At 42.5% G+C, this 18293-nt stretch overlaps 1 protein-coding gene across 4 annotated transcripts in view; it reads left to right on the top strand.

Annotated features, from left to right (window-relative positions):
• The first annotated feature begins 3591 nt into the window (after nucleotides 1-3591).
• BTRC (beta-transducin repeat containing E3 ubiquitin protein ligase) overlaps nucleotides 3592-18293 on the top strand; it is a 140275-nt gene continuing 125573 nt past the window's right edge. For all 4 annotated transcript variants that reach the window (XM_056849715.1, XM_056849713.1, XM_056849714.1 and 1 more), the window contains exon 1: nucleotides 3592-3693. In XM_056849715.1, the coding sequence (XP_056705693.1) occupies nucleotides 3646-3693 (48 nt within the window). In that variant the 5' untranslated portion in view covers nucleotides 3592-3645. The remainder of the gene's footprint in view (nucleotides 3694-18293) is intronic.

The following is an 18293-nucleotide window of genomic DNA, read 5'->3' as shown; positions in this document are numbered from 1 at the left end:
AGACAATACTGACTTACATGGACCAAGGGTCTGATTCAGAATAAGGAAGCTTCATGCATTCATGTGTGTACTGGAAAAAGCCTTGTTCCTGAGGCTTATCAGAAAATCTTCAGTAAGATCTGTGACAGCAAAGAACCCTTACTAACCTGAAGTTTTCTTTCCTTCTCACTTCGGGTCTTACCCTGTAATAAACCTGGGGATGAGAGCAGGCTATAAATTTGAATAAATAAGTAAATAAACAAACAAACAAACAGCTGCTGGGAATGTTGATTGTATTCAGCACCATACAGTCTCAGTTCACACAGGTGACACTAAGGCCTACCAAGCCTAAGCTTGGCCAGTTCTCTGCACGAACTAAGCATAAGTGCCCCAGAAACGTATTCTGCTGCAGATGAATGGATGAGGAAAGTGTGCTGTGAAGGGTGAGAATGTGAGACCCACTGCACTGAAATAATATTTATTTCAAACATTTATCAATTTGCCTTTCTCCCAGAAAAGTGGAACCTAAGGCAAGTAACAATCATACAACCAACATATTATTAAAACATCAAAAATAATCATTAAAATGGTTAATAACAAATGTTAAATCAATGTTTAAAATATTCCTTACAACTTTATTTTAGTTAACAAATTGGAATGCTGACAGACAAGATGCCAATTTATAGTGCCAAAGATGCTAGCTTTTGGCTTTGGCTCCCTAAAGATGGATATTAGAAGAGATTATCTCAAAGGCTGCCAAGTCTCAAAGCATGAAGGGCTTTCTAAATGGAAGAGAATACCCAGAATTCGTTCTAGGTTTCTCAATGTCTACAGAGTCTTCTGCACGTTAGTTATTGCAGACGACTAGCCAGTATGGTGTAGTGGCTAAGAGCAGGCGGGATCTAATCTGGAGAACCAGGTTTGATTCCCAACCCCTCCACAAGAGTGGCTGAGTCTAATCTGGTGAACTGGGTTTATTTCCCCACTTCTACACATGAAGCCTGCTGTGCTGGGTGACCTTGGGCTAATTACAGTTCTCTCAGAACTCTCTCAGACCCACCTACCTAACAAAGTGTCTGTTGTGAGGAGAGGAAGGCAAGGCAATTGTAAGCCGGTTTGAGACTCCTTAAAAAGGTAGAGAAAATCGGGGTATAAAAACCAACTCTTCTTCTTCAGAAGTGTCTCTTGATTAATTGAAAGATGTCTGTGTTGTCACAGATGTTCCATATGATCATTTTAGCACTGGAATACCTTAATCGATCCTGGCCAGACAGTTACAGCTGCTGCTAGAGAGTATGGTAGATGTTCCACTGCTTTGGGGAAGCAGCAGGTGTTCTTACCTGGGGCCTGAAATTCTTAAGACAACTATGGAGAAGGGGGGAGAACTAAATAAAGTTTCTGGGAGATAAGAAAACCTTCTCCGCTGCATTCTAATCACAGCTTGCTCTAAAAAGCAGTTTCTGCATCTTCAAAAGGCCTTAATGCATCATTATAATAATCTTATAATAACCTCTAGGGCAGGTATTATTATTTTCAGACTGCAAGTGGGGAATTGAGGCAGAAAGGGGCTTGCCAAAAGTCAAATTGTTTTTATGATTATATAAAGTGCTACCTATGCTTACGATGCCTTGATCTCATCAGATCTCAGAAGCTAAATTGGGTTAGCCCTGGCTACTACTTGGAAGGGAGATCTCCATAGAATACCAGGGTTGTGATGTAGAGGCAGGCCTCTGAATATCTCTTGCCTTGAAAACCCTATGGGATCACCATAAGTTGGCTGTGACTTTACGGCAAAATAAGTGCTTATGATGCAATAGGAACAAAAATATAAATAACACAAGTGGGGGACCTGCAAGGATTTTCAGGAGAAAATAATTTCCCCCTGTATCCCCAGTATTTCCTCTTTTCCTCCTCCTTGCAGCCCCCATATTCTTTCCCCCTTTTCTGCTCCCTTCTCTTTCCCATCTACCAGCCAAAGTATCTTTACTCTCTCCCCCCCGCCCCGAGTTCAGCTTTCCTTCCTTCCAACCCCCCAGAAGCTTCTCCTTGGGAAATTTCTACATGGTTCTAGCCACTAGGCTGGGCCCAGTTCTGCAGTAGGCAACTGACATGGTTCCCCTGTATCCCACTTCCCCACAATATTTCCTTTTCTTCATCCTGGCAGCCTCCATACCTTTCCCTGCTTCTTTTTCTCCTTCCCACCCAACAACTAATCAACCTTTTATCTGCCATCCCCATAGTCAGCTATATTTATTACTAAGTTCATTTATACCCCACCATTCTCCTCTCCTCAATCTTATCCTCACAACAACTGTGAGGGAAGTTAATCAGAAAGAGTATGACTGGCCCAGTGTCACCCAGTAAATACCATAGCAGAGTGGGGATTCAAACCTGGGGGGCATGCTAAATGAAGCAAGAGTCTTCACCTGCAGGCAGAATACACTGATAGAGGGAGACAGACAAATCTCCCTGGTGAGGGAGTTTTGATGCCATGATTGAGAAAGCCACTTGGGTCACCACCCATCTAGCCTCAGATTGTCAGATGACCTGAGTGAATGGGTAGGTTCATATGGGAGATGGTCTTTAAGGTATGTTAGCCCCCACCATACAGGGCTTTAAAGGTCAATACCAGCAATATCAGTTGGCAGCTCAATATATAATTGTACTGAAGTTGGCAAGGAATATCCTAAGAACCTTTCCCTATTGAATAGACTTGAGTAGGGTTATGAGTAGTCCTTCTTAAAATTGTGTTATTAGTCTTTTAATCCGTAGACCACCCTGTTGAGAAAGCAAAATGTAAATATCGCTCAAATAAATAATTCAAAACTTCAGTACGCTACACAAGACTAATCTAAGTATGCCTGTGCAGCAGGCGACTTAACATTTTCGTGGGCTGCAGTTTTACAGCCTTATTGGGGAAATTGCCTTACAATAAAACGGCAACCCAGGCTATAAAGCATCATGTTGGAGTTCCTTACTACATAAAGTCTAACAGGAGTTTTTTTTTCCGTTTTTTTTTTAAGTCTTCAACAGAATATGGGTACACCTTTTGGTGCATATTTAGTTCCATCCAAATATACATCAACCTGCAGACTTCTAGAGCCTAAAAAATGGACATGTCTAAATAAGCGGCGGTGTTCTCTCAGCTACAAGACTTAGCTTACATTCACGTAATCCTAAAGAGCACAGTGGCTGAATATAGGGCCTGCTTTGCCTCCTCCAGTTAAATTAAGCTGCTCAGCATCTGCGGAAACGACAGCTTTCACTAGACCCTTTTATCGTAGTCTCGCTACATGAACCGCAAGAGATAAACCACGCTTCTGCACGTTAACTGACCCTGTCTATCCCTTTCGAATACTACAACACCCACCGGCCCTCAGTTCCACCGCCTCATACGAGGCGACAGGCGCAGTCTCGGCTTTCGCAGGGCTTCCTGGGAACCGTAGTTCTTTATGTCCCTTTCTCCACCACTCCGGAGAAGCGTCGGGACTACATTTCCCACTTGCCTGAGCTGCAGGAAAGCCCAGGTTTCTTATCTGACTGTGCGCAGGCTGTGGCCTTGCATTGAGGGAGAGGGTGAGGGAGTGGGGGGAGGCCTAGGCTCAGGCCCAAGCCTGGAGCTGGCGGGGAAACGGCAGCCACAGCAAAGGTGCTTCGGAGAAGGCTATGGACCCCGCCGAAGCGGTGGTGCAGGAGAAGGCCCTCAAGTTCATGGTGAGAAAGGAGACTTGGGAAGGGACGACTTGGGTTGGCAAGGACTATTTGCTGTTGGAGAGGAGGGTACAGAGGGGTGGAATTAGGGTGCAAGAGTGGGGCAAGGTGTGAAGAGAGGATGAGAGACTCTAGGATAACTGGGAGGGCCTTTGGGGGGGCAAATCAGAAGATGCTGCGGTGTGTGTGAGTAGGGAGAAGAAGGGTATCTAGCTCATACATTTCCATATCGTTTACGTGGAAGGGCACTGGTCTGTTGTACCGGGTTTGATTTGGGGTTTTCTTAAACAAGGGGTCCGGTAGCTCTGGAATGGAGTTTGTGCAGCCTTCTGGAGTAAGAGTGGTTGGAAGATTAAGTTCTAATGAACGGGGATGGGTGGTGAGGAAGGAGGAGGAAGACTGTGGTTTTGGGAACATTACATATAGGCCTAAATAGAAGGACTAGTTGAAGAAGTGGATGGGGAGGCTGGATGTAGGAAAGAAGGAAAGCTGTGTTTTTGAGAATGGGGTAGGGGTCAATCAGAGGCTTTCTGATTGGAGAAATACGAATAAAAAAGGGATGGAGTTTGCTTGTCTGTTTAAAGGTGGAATTTAGTAGCAAAGTTAAACTGTGTGCTGGGGCTGTGTTGAAGGATACCAATTTTTTGGTAGGGACAGGAGGGTGAGATGCTGGAGAAACTGCAGTTCCCCAAATGAACCATTAAAAGGAGAATGCTCACATCTGGAATAATTTCTGGGAATGTAATGGTCACTAAACCATTTGAAAGGGAGCATTGTACCGACAGGACTGTTTGTAGGGAAAAAATGTTCAGAAAAAGTTGTATAGTTCCATACTACAATTAAAGGATGACCAAGCATTACAGCCTAACGATTGATGGATTTTTTTACTAGGAATGCCAGTGAGCTCATCATTTGACTGTAGTCAAGTATTCCTTATAATCAAGAACTCAATTGTGTAAATGCCAACCTTTCTTATTGTATCATGATCACATGAGTCTCTTCTTCCCAGCCCTGCAGGGGAGTTTTGCATTCTTCATCGCCAACATGGTTCACTTTCTCCTGCTGGTCATGTGTTGTAACTGCATCATCCTAGCACAATATCCTACAGTTCCTAGCAGAGCGCAAAGGTTCAGGAAGGATACATGAAGTAACCATTGGTATAGATCCACAGCTGCCAGCTAGCCACAATATTATTGTCTTGCCCAATATATTAGTCTTTCAGCTCACTGCTATAATTTGAGGGTACAAAGATGAGAAACTTCCAGCTGAGCTACCATTGTTAAAGTGCATGTTGCACTGTTATAATGTCCACATAGAAATAAGGCATCACATAGGTGGGAATGTTCCACACAAATGTGCACTGAAAATGTGCTATGGACATACAGTTATGTCCCTTGTAAGAACCAGGGAGGTGGCTGGCACCATTTTGTGTCATGCATTTGGCAAGACTTCATGCATATGCATGTTTGCTGCACTTGCAATGTGGGCAGACAAAAAGTGAATCCTAGAATAGAGCTCGGATGTCTTTCAGTCAAATGGCTGCTTGCCCAAGGGCACCTCCAAAACAACGTTGCATCTGTGAGGGCTCTGCATGTAGCTCCTTGATAGGCATAGTGAATCACATAATATCAAATGCCACCATCTCTAGATAGGCATGCAAACATACCATTTCTAATGGAAAGGCTCAGTCCATTTTGAAATGCTGTTTTCTTGGCAGGGAGAGACTTTTGACATGGTCAGAGGCATTCCATTTTGGATGGTTTTTAAACTAAAGGTGGCACAGGTCTCTAGTGGGCAGGAGTCAGAACCTTCACAGAGTTTGTTACACATTGAAAATATGGTATATAAATATTTAAAATAAATAGATTTGTGTAGTAAGGAGGGACTTCCATGTGGTCTGGATTTATGTACTGTACAGTTTCTCAGAAAGCCTGCATGCAGTCTTTTGGAAAAGAGTAGTTTTGACAGGTAACATAATTCCCTGTGGTTTTAACTGGTTTTAAAATTAATTATTAATTTTTGATTTACAATATTTTACTTTATTTATTAACCCTCCTAGTGAGGGTTAATTTATTTAACCTTAAATTTATTTTACTGCAAATACAGAAAGATACTTCCACTAACAAAGGCCAAAGGAACGCACAGGGAAGGGGCTGAGTTGTTCATCTCACAGATCCTCTGAATTTCACTATGCGCCAACTTCAGATCCATATTATGAGCTACCACATACAGCTGGCTCGCTTATGGAATAATATTCATATAATTGTTGGGAACAACCATGTGGCTATTTGTCACTGGATTCCAACCAAAGACATTAGCTGTCATTAGTTGTTTTTTAAAAAGTGTCCCTTCTCATTCTGTTGGTAGGGGAGCAAGCATGCAGCAAAATGTTAACTTGTCCACTAGAAGGCAGGGCCAGCAAAATCTGTCCTGTCCAAAGGAGAAAACTCTTGTCTCAGTTTTCTGCCAAGAACTTCCAAAAGAGACCTGGGTCTTTCTGCTATTCCTAAACTGTTTCTGGGAACATAGCCAGTATTTTTCCACCTCAAAGCAGCAGTCTTTTCCTACCCTCTTAGGCAGACAGGAGACAGTCTTTTTCTCCTTAGGCAGAATAAGCCCATCTCTGGTGGATGCCTGAGAAATCAGAAGGTTGTGACTGGAGAGCCAGACCTTTCTGTCCCGCCCCCGTTATTCTCCTGAAATGCACCAACTGTATTTCATCTGATGGATCAGCAAAATGGTGGTAAGAGACACTTCGGCCACTTTTGCCCTGGATTCAAGGTGTGTAAGCAGAGGATAGAGGACAGAATTATCTGAGTCAGATATCGGCTCTTCTCATGTTCCCAGTCACAGCTGAAATGACACGAAAAGATCAAGCACAGATAGTAGCATACCCAACAAGCTTCCTTGTCAGTCTCCCTCTCCTGTCTAGGACTCCAGAGGGCAAAATCCAGTTGGCTCTGCTGCCTCACTTCAGTGGTCTTATGTTACCCTAAGGCATTTCCCCCCGCCCCCAGTTTGCCAAGGCTACAAGAACCAGTATGGCTTCCCTCTTTCATCTGGGAGGGATAACCCCTTCCAGCTTGACCCTTAACTCTGGAGTTGGTGACTTCCATCCCTGTGACTGCTGTTAGCATGTAGAAGAGCATCACTCTAAACTGGGGAAGGAGAATGTTCTCTTGCCTCTAGCCAGGGTAGCTTTTTAGTGCAGATTGTTTTCCCATCATCCTATCCAAAAGAGCCCCTTTCTACTGTCCTCAGAAAGGCAACAAAACTAAAAAAGAGTTCCTACTATTTCTATAGACTATTTATTACATTAAATGAGCCTTCAGTCCTTTCTGATTGGGATATCACTAAAATGCCAAACCTTTGTCTTTGCCCTCCAGGTCCAATTGAGGAAGTAGTCCACCAGAAAAAAGCTATCTCACCCTGATTGAGTCAGTGAAGGGTTGTGGCTCCTTCAGTTGGTTCACTACATTTGGGAATCTGCCGCCTCGGACAGATGGGTGCTATAGGTGATTTGTTGAGGCTTGTGAACTGTGTTTCTTCTGAAAGACCATTTTTTTCACTCCCTGTACCTGTCCAGAAGCTTTTGCTCCTTGGAGTGATTTTAGGCACAGTCTCAAAGAGGATGTTCTTTCCCACAAGTGGCAAAACAACATTGTGTTAACTATATACAGAATCCTGGCAAAAGGTTCGCGAATCTCATGCAGTTAGACCACATTCAGGCTACTGTGAGATCCTGTGCAGATAATCAGCCAATTTACCTGTAGGTCCTTAAGGTGAGATTATATGTCTACTGCTGAGCTGTACACTGCTTATCTAGCTAGGGGATGCCTCTGAAGAAACCCTTGTACATTCAGATGTCCATCTTCTGAGTTTCTTGGGATGGGGGTTTAGTGCTAGAGTATTGTAGTCCTAGGACAGTGGAGGATGCAGCTCATTTGATCCATTGTTAAAACATATGAAGCGTACATTGAGTCCATCTGGCCTAGTACTGTGTACTCTTACTGTGGATCTCTAAGATGTCAGACAAAGTATAGAGAAGTTTTTCCCAACATCTTTTTACTTGGAGGTTTCAGGAATTGAACCCAGGACCTTAAGTAAGCAAGTATGTGCTATGTCATTGAGCCACTATCATATCCCAGTTAGGGCTGAAGGTGACTAGAACAACCTTGCAGGGTTTTTTTGGCAGGAGCCATCTCAAGCACACACTGATTTGGATGGACAATGACCATTGAAGCTCACATTGCTGTCCAGAATGTATTGGATCCAGTGGCCCTGCTAGAGGAAGCATACAGTCTTTGGGGTAGAGTGGCTCATATCTATTGCAGTGAACTTTGCCCAAGGTGCATGCAGATTGGTAGAACTGGAATACCTGGAACAAGGGAGAGCTTGTGCTTTATCCTGAGGTTTCCAGCTTCTAACCCTTCAGTGGAATACACTGATCATCATCCCCTTTTTACTCTGAAATAATGCCAAATGGCTTGGTTTTCTCCATGTTCTGGAAACAGCATGCAGGGGTAACGGATGCAGTGTCTGTTAAGTGGTCACACAGACTCCTCTATACTTGTCCTCTCCCTTCTTTTCTGGCCTAAAAGATAATTGTTCCTGGCTCTAATGAATCATAAGGTCCTTGACTTACAGTCCTTGCCAACTAGACTACTTCTCCTCAGCCAAACACCAAGCATGGCTACAACTGAACGGAGAATGAGATATAATCAGTATGCTCCTATGTCAAGTTACTCCAGTGTATGCCTGTTGATGTCAGTGAGTATAGAATGTGGTAACTTTGCTTAGGATTGCAGCATGAATATACTACCTTAGCTCACAGGTCAAAGGGGAAATGTCTGCCACAGGAGTATGACGGCCACTTAGGGCAGCTGTTACGTGGGTCAGACTCAGTGCCTTTTTCGGTGAGTGGGTCTACGAGTGGAGTCAAGTGTGTATCTTTCCTTGGGATGTAACAGGTTCTCCTGACAATCTCTTTGTTGATGGCTCTTCTGTTGGCTAAATGAGAACAGAAAGTTGTGCTTACTATAAGTTTTTTTTCCTGTTTATCAGGCAGGTGAGCATGAAGACATACTCAGTTGTTGTTGGGGCTGTTTTGGAGAGGGGCGTGATTGTATGGACCCTTGCAGGATTACCTAAAGACCCTTGCAAGGATTACCCAAAGGACAGGTAATCCTTGCAGGATTACCTGTCCTTTGCCATTTGGATGTTTTCTCTGCTGTTTGCACCTTGTTCACCCTCATTTGGATGCTTTTGAGGTTAGTTTATCTAAGTTACTTTTTACATATGGTAAGTTTCTCAGCTGCAAACAACTACTGAACTAGGATAGTTCTACCTTCTGGAAGGAGGTCAGGTTTTCTGTCTCTTGTCAACTTTTCTTCCGTTATTAAACTTGTTTCTGCCTGCTTCCTGCTCAACAGAAGCTTGTAAATCCAGATGTGCATTTTACAGTCCAACAAATATGGAGTTGAAGCAGAGGGTCTAATTAAATGTGACAGAGATCTTTTAATGGCATAGTACAGCCATTCATATACTTCCACCTCTTCCTGGTTTCACTGATTAAATTCACTACCCCCTTTATTGCTGTTAGCCCTTTAAAGGAGAGGAAAGGCAGGTATAACACTTTCGACCATCTTTTAAAGGACAGTGGGGAGACTGGTTTCAGTTTGCAAGAATGTATGGAGGTGTGAGAGTTACACACTTCTCCCTCCCAAAATAGCCCTAATCTGAACCTGAGTGGCTCATGGCTGTAACTGAGCTTTAAAAGATGCAGGGAAGATCCAATCACAGATCTCAAAGTATCTCATTTATTTCGATCCTTGGACAGTATTTTTAGACCTCTGAAATGGAGAGCAGTGTTCAGAATGACAGTTCCTGTTTTTAGAATACAAGTCTATTATAGATTAATAGTTTTATAATACAAAATCTACTTTGTCACAGTATAGAAATTGGTTAACCCCAAACTTATTTAAATGCTTGTATAGTGAATATACTGAAACATGAGGTATGAGTTTTAAGTGGTAGCTGCATTTCAAAAGCATAACAATTTATAAGTCTTATTAGTTAGCTGTGCTTCAGCAAGGAGCACAAAAAGCAACTTACAGACAGAGTAACACATGTATAAATCAAAATACTGGCGCGTTTTAGTAAAATAATGATGTAGCACAATTGGAAAAACAGCAGCAGCTATAAGACCAGGACTGAGAAGCCAGACAAAGGGTTTTAAAAATTATAAAAATGTAGTATTTACTTTTCTGGCAGAAATAAGACGGAAGTGATGTGGTGAGGCTTCCTGTGGAGGGAGCTCTGTTCTCTTGTTAATGAAAGAGGATCATGAAGCAAGAACTCATCCCCTAATCTGTCAGGTTTATAAAAGGTATTCCCTTAGTGTTACCAGTCAATTAAAGATATATGTGACCCAGGAAATTTAGAACTTTAAATGTTATGATCAGCTCTTGAGCATGGAAGTAAGTTGGAGAACTAAAATGGGAGTGATACACCCTTCTCTTGCTCTTTCTTCTGTAAGAAGTGGTCCATACAATTCTGAGCCAGTTAATGCTTCCAGATCATCTTTAAAGACAGCCATTTACTACAAACACATTGTAAGCAGGTAGCTTGCCTCCTGCCACCTGAGAATCCAGCAGCTGGGTCCGGGAACCCTCAATCTCCAAACCCTTGGGTCCATAGGTCTGCCAGTTATCAATATCTCTGTTTTGTCTGGATCCAGCTTCATTTTATTAGCCCTCTTGCACCATTACCTAGGGCTGGTTTATGGGGATCATCATTGTTTCTAGATGAAAACAGAACAGTAAAGTTGAATGTCACAGTAATAATTAGCTGCTCTAGCTTGCTAAATGGATTTTTCTCCCTTTAGACCACTGGCCTTTTTGAAAGCTGGGGTATTTAACAAGTGTGTACCTCTGACAGTAAAGGCAGAAAAGTAAAACAATTGTCAAAAACTACTGGAACCAGAAGAGTTCCACTGATTTCTAATTGTTGAAGATTATCTCTCACAAGCTACAGAGCTAAAGTTGATATAGTCTTGATTCCATAGGGCATATGATAATTGTAGCTTTGTACCCTCACTTCCCATGCACAGAGCCACTAGTGTTTCTTGTACCTTCTGGGTTTTGACTCCCATGGAATTAGTTCAGCTCCATGCAAGGTCAATTCCAATCCTACTTTTCAAAGCCTTCCGTAAAATAGACACTGCTCCTGGGAATAAGTGACATCTTGAAAACATCCTAGGCACAGTTTGCTGTAATAATAATAAAACTGGTAATCAATAGGGAGAACATGTGTATGAACTTTTCTAGGGTCTAGATCAAATAGTTGAAGTTGCACTACAAGAAATAAGAATGATTAAAGGCATCATTAGTTTGAAATAGCCTCAGCAACCCACTCTATGAACTTGTATAGCAATTACAACTGTTGGTTGGAAAAGGAATGTGTCTTGTCTTGCCTACGGTATAGTCTTGGTTGATTATTGTACTGGTTAAGTATCTTGGGTTGGCAAAAACAAGATCCTTTTTTTGGGGGAGGGAGAACTTTGCCAATTTCCTTTCTTTTATCACACGGCTCTTCACACATCCTAAAACCAGCAGAGCCCTACCATTTCCCAAAGTAATCTCAAACAAGCTCTATCTTTTAGACATCAGGACTCTGACTTAATCCACACCAGGGCACAAGCAAACCCCATTCAGGCCTTTACCAGATGGCCCTTTGTTCCCCTTGGAAGAACAAGAGTGCCCACCACAAACCTAGGTCCTTAGCTTTGTCAGTGTTCTCCATTGAGCATGTCCCAAAAGTAACTGGCTCATTTCAGTTTCTTACCCCTTAATACACAGTAAACTAGTAATGCGTCATTAGCAAAATGGTTATGAGTACACAGCTACTGCTGCTCAAGCCTAGGACATACTGACCTGTCTTGGGGACACTGTCTTTTGGTTTCTAATGCTTGCTTAAGTCAGTCTTTAGGCAAGTTTTTGGTTTTATTCAAGCCCTACTGTGGTTCCCCCCCTTTCCTTCCCTGCTCCACTTCTTGTGACTGATTCCATTGGGAATCTCTACTAAGGTGTTCCATCTAGTCCCTTCTTTGGACAGGACAGATAAACATTTTATTGGCAGAGGGATTTCTCTAACAGTATTAATAAGATAAGACTAGGTGCTTAGAATAACCTGCAGAGGTGGGATAAATTGTGGGAGCCTTCTTGACATTCTTAGGCAGGCCTTTCCAAAGAGTGCAAGCCACTACAGAGAATGCACAAGTACAGGTAGTTGTTGTACTTGCCCATTTGTAGTATGGGCAAGAAGGACTATTCAGCTGAGTGAAGTTGTGGTAGTGGGGCACAGGAGGAGAGGTGATCCTGCAAATATGAGGGCTCAAGGCCATGAAGGGCTTTGTACCTAATGGCCAGTACCACGAATTGAACCAGGTAACAAATGGGCAGCCAATGATATGACTACAGAATGGGTTTAAAAAACATGCACTGCTTAGTTCCTGATAATAACCAGGCTGCGGCATTGTGGACTAACTGAATTTTCTGAGTTGATTTTGAGGAGAGATCTATATAGAGTGCGTTACTGTAGCTCTAGTCTCAATATTACTGTGGCATGGATTTGGGTGGCCAAATCAGCTGTGTCAAAGTAGGGGAACCTCCACATTCAAAGGCAGTAAACCTCTGAATGCCAACGCCAGGAGGAAACATCAGGGGAAGGCCTTTGCTTTCATGCCCTCTTGTTGACCCTCCAGAGGAACTGGGTGGCTGCTGGACTAGAGGGACCTCTGGTCTGATCTAACAGGTCTCTTCTTATGTTCTTATGACCATCTTCCAGGATAAAGTTGGAAGAAAGCATTTTTGCAGCTGCATTAATTTGCTTTGCTGATAGTAATGCTAGGTCAGTATAACTGCTAGGCTCTTAACTGAGTCAGCAAGGGTCAAAAATGAGAGGCACGGTGTCCTTCGAGACCTCAGTCTTCCCAGCCAGTATTCTCTCCATCTTGTCTGGGTTCAGTTTCAATTTGTTCACTCTCAGCCATTCAATCACAGCTGTCAGGCAGTGGCTCAGGACCTGCATCCCCAGGAGATTTGGATAGAGAGATACAGAGCTGGGTGTCATCAGCCTACTGATGGCATCCAGTATTAAAATTGTGAATGATTTATCTTAATGGCTTTACATAGAGAATGAATAGCATCCTGTGGAAATCCACAGGACAAATCCCACGTTGATGATAACTGGTCTCCAATGGTATGTCTTTGAGTCCAGTCTGAAAGGAACGATTTAAACTAATCCAAAGTACATTCCCTGATACCTTCTTCTGCCTCCCAATGTTTCAGCAAGATACTGAGGTCTAATGTATCAAAAGCAGCAGATAAATCCAGTAGAAGCGACAAAGAGGCACTGCTGTTGTATAATTCAGAGATCATCATACACTTTGAGGCATTCTAAAATATGGCAGATGAAAATATGCCGTGATCTTGATTTTATAATCACTAAAGTCTAGATAAAGGCACCTCTGATATTTCTGTCAGCAGAACTGTGCAAGGATTGATTTGCCAGTTATGGATGCTTTCCCATTTAGAACAGCATACACTGTGTGGGCTGTAAACTGTCTGGGTTGCACAGTGTATATTGCTGATATGTCTGGAGGAATCTGTTTGAAATCTTTAATTTAGGAAATCCACAAAACTCAAAATGATTCCTTAAATTAGTGTTGGGGTTGTTTTGTTGCAACCATTTGCAAGCATGCTGTGGATGTGTTTAATAAGCAATGTTATGTATTTGAATAAACTACTAAAATGCAGATACAGTACTTAAAAGCACAATAGAATAGCCTTGGCTGGGACTTTGATTAAATATCATCTAAACTACACTACATATGCCTGCATCAAAAAAGTTTTTCCCCCAAAGAAGCTTCAAATGGTTCTGTTAAATGTAGGAATGTTCTGATGATTATCTTTTTAATTAAAATGAGAAATCTTTGTTTAAAGTGGCATTCTTTTTTACGGCCTCTTACAGTCTCTGTAACAATCATTTCTTAAGTCTGAACGTTTTTAATTCCAGGAATCCATTTATATAAAACTATGTTTAGACTTAATTAAAGAACAATTTCTTACAAAGCTTGTAAATAGCCACGAAAAAAGGGGACAGAAAATAAAACTGACATTCACACTTAACAAACTGATTCTTACAAGGTATGTAATATGCTATAAAAATACAATAAAGCCCTTTTTATAAGAGTTCATATTTTCTGATCCTTGTTTTCAAAGGTATTTAAGAAAGATATCAAGGTTCTGTTAAACAGCATCTGTTTTCATGAATGGCCTAGCAACAACTTCAGTTTCAACTAATTACCAATGCATGGACCTAAACCTTATTAGTTTAGATTTCTAATTAAATACCTTTTCCACTCACTTTAACTTTTTTTCTTGGTACCTTTAATTTGGCATGTTTGATTATTCTTGTACTTTTTAACACACAGGAATTTATACTGTAATGAATGAGAAGGCATCAGCTTTCTACCAATTCTCCTTTGTTCTCTCAATCACATTTCCAGATTTATGTAGGATCTCACTCTAAAGAAGACTAAAGCACTGAACTTTCAAAGGGGATGAGAACACTAGCACATTTTGGCTAAGTGATCTCCCCCATACCAGTTCACAAATTGTGTCTTTGTAACTGCTGTTGTGGAGCAGCACATCTCTTCCCCAAATAGTGCTGCTAGAGGGGAATTGTGTTTGTGCAGATTCTGAGATGTGCTTTGCTCACTTGGCCACATTATTTTTTTAAAAATTGAAATTTTGTTACCACCCACTAGGAAAACCTGACAAATCTGGCAGCAGTGCTAGAGACTGTGACCTAATTTATTTTATTATTTATTTACAAAATTTGTATCCTGCCTTTCTGCCCTTACAAGGGCTACCAAGGCAGCTAAAAATTTAAAACGTATGTGATAGAATCACATTTTAAAATAATTAAAACTACCCCCCTTCCCAAACACACAGCATTAAAACAATTTAAAAAATGGAGTTAAAATGCACACAAGATGTAATCTTTAGTAACATGGCTAGTAGACTCGTGCTGATCCAGCATGTGTATAGCTATAAGTGTAGGAGGTGGCTTTCTGTTGATGTATCTTGCACTTGTGTGATGGAAAGGAGGCAAGTCTGTCCTGCTATGCTGCCTGTCAGTTATGACAGTATACGTGATGAACAGGAAAGTGCCAATGCCGTCCAACTCTAAACATTTCTTAGCTCCTAATTGTGCTAATTATGGTTTTATACATTGCCACTAAATCCTATTGAATGGCAGTGCGATTTTGCATCACTTACAACAGGGATAGGCAATCTCCAGCATGCATGCCAACAGCAGCACACCAGACCCTTTTGCTTGGCGCCCAGGGTCAGATCTCTGCCCAAGCTTCTGAGGTACTGTTGACATTGCTGAGGCCATCACTGTAGGAGAAGGCAGCAGGCATGGCTTATGCCCGTCATCACCTCCAGACCTGCCCAGACACCAGCCAAGTCCAAGGTGAAACCCTGAGGTGCTGGCAGTGTCACTGGGCCTTGGCTTGCTCCAAGTATGTCCGGTCAAGCCCAGTACATCCCTGTCCCCCTCCCACCCATTTTGTTTGCCAGCATCTTCACAGGCAGACATTGCATTGTTTATGGTACTTGGGCCTACCCCAGTTTGCAATGAGCCATGCTAGCTTGACATTTTGGGTCAGTTTATACAGTAGACACCATTCCATAGGAGGCTTTGAGCCTGCCCCAACCTGCTTAATTGCTAATGGTCCAGCAAAAATACTTGGTCTGCAAAAGAGCTTAAGTTAGAAGAGATTCCCGATTTGATCGAGTAGGTTGTTCTGATGCTTAGTCAAGACACTTTGCTGAGAGAACAGTGGTCCTTATATCCAAAATACTGACCCTGCCTTGGTGGCCCTGATGAGAGCAGCAAGATGGCTAGCAGATTAAAAATGCACATAATAAAAACACATCTTAAAAACCATTTAAACCAACAAGAAACCATAATTTAAACGGTTAAAACCAAGTTACAATGCCCATACATGAAAAAGGTAAAGATGAAGACAGAAGAGGACAAATGAATCTCCCTTAGAAGAGAGTTCCAGAGTTTTGGTGCCACAACCAAGAAAGCCCTCTCCTGAGTTGCCATCCACTCTCAGAAGATGGGGGCACCCAAAGCAAGGCCTCCAAAGATGACCATAGTGGTTTGGTAAATTCATATGGGGGAAGGCAGTCCTTTGGAAGAAGAAGAAGAGTTGGTTTTTATATGCCGACTTTTTCTACCACTTAAGGCAGAATCAAACCGGTTTACAGTCACCTTCCCTTTCCCTCCCCACAGCAGACACCCTGTGAGGTAGGTGAGGCTGAGAGAGCTCTTAGAGAGCTGTGATTAGCCAAAGGTCACCCAGCTGGCTTCATGTGTGGGAATGGGGAAACTAACTCGGTGTGCTGGTCCCAGGCCGTATGGGACTTTAAAGGTCAACACCAGCACCTTGCATTGTCTAATCTAATCTAGATTAATCTAATCCAGATGTAACCTAGACATGTAACATAGTGGCCAGATCTTTTCTGCCCAGGGAAGGGTGCGGCTGGTTAACCAGCCAAAGCTGGCAAAAGGGTCCACAATGGCCACCTGCTGGCCCAGCTGTAGGCCTGGGTCAAAGAGTATCCCCAGACTGTGGACCTGTTCCTTCAAGAGGAACCCTCCAGGTAGGACCAGAACAACCATATGTTCTCAATAACAGACAAATGGTTTGTTTGTTTTGGGAAGTCATCAAACACAGACTCTTTAATCCTGATTCCTGGCTGTGCTAGTTTAACTACCCTCCTCACTTTCTGGTGCCTCTTTAGAAATTATTAAAATGTGTACCAACCTTGGGTTAAGGTTTATGTCCAAGACCCTTTCTTGATTTCCTCCCTTTACTTCTGCTGTTTGATCCTGTTCTTCAGTTGCTCTAGGTCCAGCAAAGGGAAGAGTGGGGTTCAAGCTAACAACATTTTGTGTAATCTTTTTTGTTTTGTTTGCATCATTAAATATATGCAATTAGTAAAAACAAATGGTAAATTTGCTAACACATCACTGGACTATTTAGCTTCATGGATTTAGAAAGTGGAATTTGGTACTCAGTGCCCTCTCTTTTAGTATGTATATTACAGGCATTGAGACGAATTGGCCGACCTTAATATTTGCTTTCCAGATTAAATCGCCGCCTTGCAGCAGTTATTTTCTACTGAATAAAAAGTTTAATTTCACGCCCTGATTAGTGCTAGTATATGCAGGTGGATATTTATTTTATGTAGCTAAACGGATCTTTCTTGGCAAATTACTCACCAGCCAGAAGCACTATAATTCCTCATGAGTAGTTAGTACTAAATTATAGTTCTTGTTAGTGAAGTAAATCAAAACAATATAGCTGCTAACCTTTTGACTAGGAAGGAGTTATGGGAAAGGTAGAGGTGAAAGAAACAGAAGCACATGGATCAGACTGAGGTGATGTGAAAGCTTCTGTAGGAACGCTGGAGAAAAAGACTGGAACATAGAGACTGCTCATATACTCTACATCCTCCTCCAATCCAACTGTAAACTGTTAAAGAGTGTGTACTATGAAACAATGTTTTCCAGATGGGAGGGGGGTGAGTGAAAGAGATGCAAGCAGTGTCCGAGCCATTATCTGTGTTGCGTTCGCAGCTAAGTAATGGAAGAAATGAAATTTTGTGGGGGAATCCTTCAGTTCCTAGGTGTTCCTATTTTGGCACTTCATAAACATCATTATATAACTAAGTGGTGATGTGTGAATATGTTGGGAGGATCCTTATTGCAGATTAATAAAGGTAAAGGTCCCCTGTGCAAGCACCGGGTCATTCCTGACCCAAGGGGTGACGTCACATCCCGACATTTACTAGGCAGACTTTGTTTACGGCAGGGATGGGGAACGTCAGGCCTGGGGGCTGTATAAGACCTGTGAAATCATTTGATCCGGCCCTTTGTGGGTCCTTGCAGATCTCTAGCTCAGAAGGATCTAAGACTGGTGATCTGCCCCTCCCGCGGACAGGAATAGCCTCTATTCAAGGCGGATGTTTGTTTTGCTGAGAAAAGGAACTTTCTTTCCCATTGCAGAAGAGTCATTAGCTATGGAGCTGCTAGGACCGCCCAAGAAACTGTGTTATCCCTTTCCCACCCGGGCCGTGGAGAAACGTATTCCCTCTGTACTAAAAGAGGTATTGGGGCGGAAGTTGCGACAATGGAGGGGTTAAAGGTTGCAGGGCCAGAATGCACAGGGGCGAGTTCTTAGCCAGTGTGTCCTCATTTCATCCCTGCAGGTGGAGGTAGCAGGAGCCAGTTGTACAATCCGGCCCCGACCATGTGACAGACACTCTGAGCCGTCTCCGGTCGTGCTTCTTGGCTAAATTTTTAACCAAATATAGCAGGCTAATTTTTAAGTTGATAATTTTTTATGGCCCCCGAATGTTATAAATATCCAAATGGCCCTTGGCAGAAAAAAGGTTCCCCACCCTTGGTTTACGGGGTGGTTTGCCAGTGCCTTCCCCAGTCATCTTCCCTTTACC

This window comes from Euleptes europaea, chromosome 5, assembly GCF_029931775.1.
Source record: "Euleptes europaea isolate rEulEur1 chromosome 5, rEulEur1.hap1, whole genome shotgun sequence".
In the NCBI taxonomy this organism is placed as follows: domain Eukaryota; kingdom Metazoa; phylum Chordata; class Lepidosauria; order Squamata; family Sphaerodactylidae; genus Euleptes; species Euleptes europaea.
This window is presented reverse-complemented; position numbering and strand designations above follow the sequence as displayed.